Below are 6,000 nucleotides of genomic sequence, written 5' to 3' on the forward strand. Positions count from 1 at the left end.
TGATACCGAAGATAGCCGAAAATAGCCGATGTATTTAGAGGCTTGGTTACTTGCAATGAGAAGCGCACACTTCAGTCGCTAGAGAGCGCTTTACACGTGTGGAACGTGTCTTCGCGCAACTTTGTGCGTTACAGAGCACGCACGCACCTCGTCAGCGTCAACATAACTGCGCAATCGTGTACGACCTTCTGCCGAACTTGGAACCACGCGCGTGTCTGACAGACGTGTATTTGGCGGGAAGCGTGGTACTCGTTTCATTTGGATTTTATGTGGTATCGAAGTCGATTCAGTGGCTCCCCACCGTGTCAGCGAACAGCATATTGGTGCTTTCGGGCCGTGTGCAATAACGTTTTCAGTAAAATTGTCTTGTGTCGAACAAGAAATCTTGAGTGATATATTTATGTATTTTGCATTATACGCATGGACGGGATAATTATAAACTCAAAAAACTGATATATAATCAGTTTTTAATTTCAACAATAACGTGGTAACCTTCGCGGGAACACGTCGAAACACGCTCGCCGTTTCTTGAAGCCTCACGCGCAAGTGCGTGCGACGTTGCCGGCTTTTTCTTCCCGCGGGCTATATTGACGAATTTAAGAGAAAAGGACAAAAAACTTAAAATCATAATCAATTATTGACATCAATTTTAGTTATTATGACCGTGGAAATGTATACCGATATTTGAGAAAATATGAGATAGTTGTTGCTGTTTTCCTATCTTACCTCTCACTCTTTCATCGTGGTACGCAATAGTGTGTTTACCGTGTTGCCAAACTTTCTAGTTTATCATACACGCTTCAGTTGTGGATGATATATTCCGAATTAAAATATATCTTCCGATTCACGGATGTATACCGCAAAAAATCAGTATTTCGAAGTGTTTGGTGGATCCATGATCGAATCAATAGTCAGCGTAATCGTGAGACGACGCTGAGCACGGCCATTATTCGAAATTCGGTGGGTCGCGCCACGACAACGTTGCCACGTCTTCGCAAGCCGCGAGTATTTCAACGTTCTGTGAACGATTCCTGGAAGAATCATCTCCGTAAACGGGACGTATATAATATACGTGTTGAAATTCATAAGAAAAAAAGATTGTTTTCTAACATTGCGCTGTGCGCGTATCGAAATTGATCGAGTGTGTAAGTTAGTAAGTGGCGTATCGTGATTTGGAACACAGACGCTGGGAGAAAGACAGAAAGAGACAAAGTGAGAGAAGGAGTAATAAAAAAGAGAAAAAGTAGACACTAAGTGAAGAGAAACGGAAGCTGTTTGTTCGTGAAAACACTTGGTTATTGGTAACTGCGACGGAGAACAGCGACGTTGCCGGCGTGAAAGACTAACAAAATATGAGCGCTCGAGTGTTGAATCCGGTGATGATGACGGAAATGAGCAGGAATTTGGGTGGAGGACGAACGGTGCCGAGCAGAGCAGCCCTTGCTCGTGTTCGAAGGGACCTATTCGGACCCGTCGATCACGCCGCGGCTCGTGCATTGGCGGAACGAGAGCTTCGCGCTCAATCCATACTTGATGCCGAGAGATGGGGATTTGACTTTCACTTGGAAATACCAAGAGCTAATTCAAGGTACGAGTGGGAGCTGGTTACACCACAGGATGTGGTACCCGAACCCTATGCCCTACGAGGTATGCCCTACTTAAGGAAACACGCACCTAGTACACCACGAAAAGTACGAGATTCATCGCCCACTACAAGATTTCTCCGTAAAGATCTTTCGTCACCAGTAACTCCAATTCTCTCGAAATCTGAAAGAACGCCACCTTCACAAGAGCCAAGAGTACCGCAAATCGGTGAAATCACAACCAACGATCTGTTCGATTTTGACTCGGATAAGAAAACGTATATCGTCGAACCCACTACCCCCGTTTTACCAACCTCCGCAACGAGGAAACAGTCCTCTATAACCGGTAAGCGATAACATATTTTTTTCTATCTCATAATTGCTATTGTACAGAGTGAAGTAGGGCGGCAACGTGCCATAAGCACGTGCGCTTCTCGCGGTACCATTAGAAATTGACCGACGCGCCAGTTGCTATGTTCCGCTCTACAAAAACTTTTTCGCTTATTTTAAAAGCATCTTTATTAAAGAACTAACTCATCTTTAAATGAATGAATCACTTATATTCATCTCATACAGTTAGATTCAATATCAATAATTCTTAATCGCTTGCATATTAAAATATTGCAAATACTAATTTTTCACTTTTTATTTCATTCTTTGTTTTATTTTTTATTCTTTTTCTTTTTCTATTTTTATCAAATAACAATAATTCATATTTTTCATCATAAATTATACATTTTACGCGAATAAACAAAAAATAAAATATTTTTTGGATTATCATTCGTCAAAAAATATAATTTCGTTTTTCGTTTTAATCTTTTCGATAAATCAAGCAAAAAATTACGTAATTATATGGGAATATAAGATTTCTTGAATTGTTTCGTTCATTTGATCGTCACGCATTATCGAAGTTAATTAGCTGGCATTATTTATACGGGAAGTAGTTTATCCTNTCGATAAATCAACCAAAAAATTACGTAATTACATGGGAATATAAGATTTCTTGAATTGTTTCGTTCATTTGATCGTCACGCATTATCGAAGTTAATTAGCTGGCATTATTTATACGGGAAGTAGTTTATCCTAGGTCAACCTAATTCGTCGATTGACAAGGTCGCTGCAATTTACGTAAATTACATAAGCATTTGATAAAGAGAAATGAAAAAACGGCCTGAAAAAAGGATTCAAATTCCTTCTTATCTTCTAATGTATCATATTTACAACCGTCAATAGTTTTAGGTTCGTTAAGCCGAGATTGTCATATATCGACTTCGTATGAAACACGTTAAAAGATAGATAAAATTATTCTATTATCATGGTTACGATAAAATTGACGGCGGAAAAAAATCTATCGTAAATACTTTTTTTTTTTCTCTCGGATAATTATTAGTCTGATAATTCAATATATATTAACGTAAACAAGGATGACATAACGATAAATATTATTCGTAATTTTTCTATTAATCGATCAAACAACGGAATATGCCATCTAATTACGCTTATCTTCCATTTACAAAAGTAGAATGTGAATCATCTCTTTTTCTCATTTTCGGCGGCACAGATTTTCAGATTTTCCGCGTTGCGTCCGTGTGTTGTTACACGGCCATTTTGTTTGGACCCATACTTTACAGTCTAGTTCCCCTTTTTTTTCGCCTATTTATTATTCGGGCGTGCACACCACCCACGCGACGCGACTATTTCTGGACGTGACTCGTCATATGTCTCGCACGCACGCATCTACACGCGTGTAAACATATTTTGCGTCGTAGCAGTTTACACACTTTTGTTTATGTATACTTCGCTTCGTGTCGCGGATCTGAGAATTATCAATTCGATAAAATTGTTCGCAAAAAACACGATCTGAAGATGAGATGAATCACCTTGATCGTTGCAATTTTTCCAAAGTATAATCTCTCTAGCTGCAATCGATACACGGTTTAATTGTATCGAGCGTAATTGGATTTACCTGTAATGATTTTTCGATTGATCTAAACTGGACGTGGTCGCGTGCTGCGCGTGACGGTAACCGTCCGTTATTATTAGTTAACGATAAAATCGTGCGATACGCTCGCCATTCGATTAACCGGATCGATACACAACACTCGTTTTGATCTTTCGATGAGATCCGTTCCCTGTAACGAGTGTAAACCCCTCCTCCCCTCCAACACTTTTTCGAGTATACGGGAGCAAAAGTGCGTGCACGAGTCGTAACGTACGCGAGCTCGCTCTGTGCATCGTGGGTACGAATGGGGGTGCAGAGAATGATTTTCCTAACGTACGTTATTAATGAGCCGCGCGCGGTCAGCTGTGCAGTCCATATGGGGGGTTGCGCACCCCCGTTCCATTCTGTTCCGCGCAGCCCCCTCGGTCATCAGCTTTTGTTCGCGCGCGCGAGCGTCGTGCGAGCGATACCTCCTGCACGTTGCGCGCATGGGGGTATCAGCTGTGCTCACAATCGTGCATCACTGACAAACAACCCTCTGGATGGCACGCTACGTGGGGTGGATCGATCGGTATTTAAAATCAGGATTAGCAAGCACGATGTTCGCAACCCGCATGCACGAGCTATTTAAATTGCACACGACGATTTCGTCCGTATTGCACGAAGGTCTACTTTTCAAAGGGTTATGTTAGAATAGCTCGCTAAAAAAAAAAAAAAAGAATATTCGGTTTTTTTACGTTTCTGATTCTATACGAGATACGAGGAGGAGATGATACGGAGAGGGGTAAATGGCATCACAGCTGCCTCTCAAGTGTCCATAATTCGTGTCGCGTGGCAATACGATCGAATTTAGACGGTTAGAGGGTTAGTCAGAGAAATTGAACAGATGCATAAAATTTTCCCGTGGAAATTCGCCAAATGTCGCCTCGAGAAGGGAAGCAAACGGTGGTTCGTGCGGACTGAATGTGCGACGTTATATGACTCACGATTACGAGTATTAGACTAGGTTGGATTGTGTTTTTCTGCAGGCTTCTTATATCATGACTCAGAAGAGAAGTTCGCAAACGGAAAACGCATATGGGAGAAATGAAGTTGCATGTATCTTATTCCAAGCTATTTATCCGCATTTATCTTTCTCTATAACCGTTGTTGTTCTCTATACTATATAATATACACTTGAATGCTTTAATATTGCCAAGATTTGCGTGTATCTTATCAAACCCCCGATATATAATTAACAAGCATGTGCGTCGATACTGTATTTGTAAAATTATCGCGAATGCGATTTGGCGTACGTGCATTGGTTAAACTACATCGTACGCGAGGTCAAATTTTATATTGCATGCGATTAGAATCGTTACTTACGATTTATAACGTATTGAATTATATTTGAATGCAAATTTCATCATTATTTTCTTCGTTGCATCGTATTATCAAGTTTCGAAAAAAAGTAATCTTCTGTAATTATTATTGTTTTCACGATTGATCCTCCGATATCATCCGAGATCTTTTATCAAGAAGATGCATAGAGTTAACGAAAGTGAAAATAAGTCGTGTATTTATCTATACATGTTTGCTTGTTGTGTGTTTTCAGACTATATGAAGAGTCGTAAACGTAGCCTAAACGGTAGCGCGAAGAGCATGATAGAGCCGCCGGAGAAGATCGCTCGCAACGCGGGTCAGATACGCAGCTAAAAGCCTTCCAGCTTCCTCCTTCAGCCTCGCTGTCTTCTTCCATCTCTTTGGAGCGCGAGTGGGACCGGAAACACGAAGCATCACTGCCAGGAGGAACGAGAAAGGCAGAAGCTTTGGCAAGGAGGCGCGAGGTCCGTTGGCTGTGCCATTCACGTAGATTTATCCGCCATGAATATATAGGCGAAAACGGTGGGGAAAAAAGAAACGAAATGTGGTGCCGTTTTTTTTTCATCGCGTATACTTTCGTGGCCACGCCACGGAAAATACAAAGTACATAGTAACAACAGCGACTATAATTATAAAATAATGAACAGAGGATGCACGATATTCTACGGTTGTTGCTGTCATCTTTATATTTCTTTTTTCTTCTTTTTCTTTTTATATGTCATTTGCGTTCTTTTGCATTAAGCTAAACACAGAGTAACGATAAGAATATATATAAATATATATATATATATATATAAATATATATATTTTTATATATATATATATAGCGCGACAGGGAAAGAAAGAAAGAGAACGTGTGTGCGTGCGTGAGTGAGTGAGTGGGTGTGTGCGTTTTTTTCACGAAATTAATTAATGTAATATATTGTCCGTTTAATTCTAAAATGAAGCGAGAGTGGATGAGTGATGATAATGGAATTGTTGCATACATACACTTTAATACGAGCGTAAGGAGACAAAAAAATATATAAAATATTTTTTAGGACACAACGTAGATTTTAAGATTAGGTATTAAGTGAAAGTGCATTGCGTTTCTATCAAAAAAAAAAAAAAAAA

The 6,000-nt window shown here is 40.0% G+C and overlaps 1 protein-coding gene across 1 annotated transcript; it reads left to right on the forward strand.

Moving 5' to 3' along the window:
• Positions 1-94: 94 nt before the first annotated feature.
• Positions 95-5,994, forward strand: LOC122720123 (cyclin-dependent kinase inhibitor 1). Its single transcript, XM_043946614.1, has 2 exons — positions 95-1,929; positions 5,120-5,994. Exons 1-2 carry the CDS (start codon positions 1,353-1,355, stop codon positions 5,218-5,220), a joined length of 678 nt encoding a protein of 225 aa, XP_043802549.1. The 5' UTR covers positions 95-1,352; the 3' UTR covers positions 5,221-5,994.
• The last annotated feature ends 6 nt before the right edge of the window (positions 5,995-6,000 follow it).

This window comes from Apis laboriosa, unplaced genomic scaffold (assembly GCF_014066325.1).
Source record: "Apis laboriosa isolate Shangri-la unplaced genomic scaffold, ASM1406632v1 scaffold11_cov152, whole genome shotgun sequence".
NCBI lineage: Eukaryota > Metazoa > Arthropoda > Insecta > Hymenoptera > Apidae > Apis > Apis laboriosa.

Excerpts from the sequence above, each read along its gene's own strand:
- LOC122720123 (XM_043946614.1), top strand. The coding sequence starts at position 1,353 with ATGAGCGCTCGAGTGTTGAATCCGGTGATGATGACGGAAATGAGCAGG. Across the intron at positions 1,930-5,119 it reads GAAACAGTCCTCTATAACCG|ACTATATGAAGAGTCGTAAA; the intron begins GTAAGCGATAAC and ends GTGTGTTTTCAG.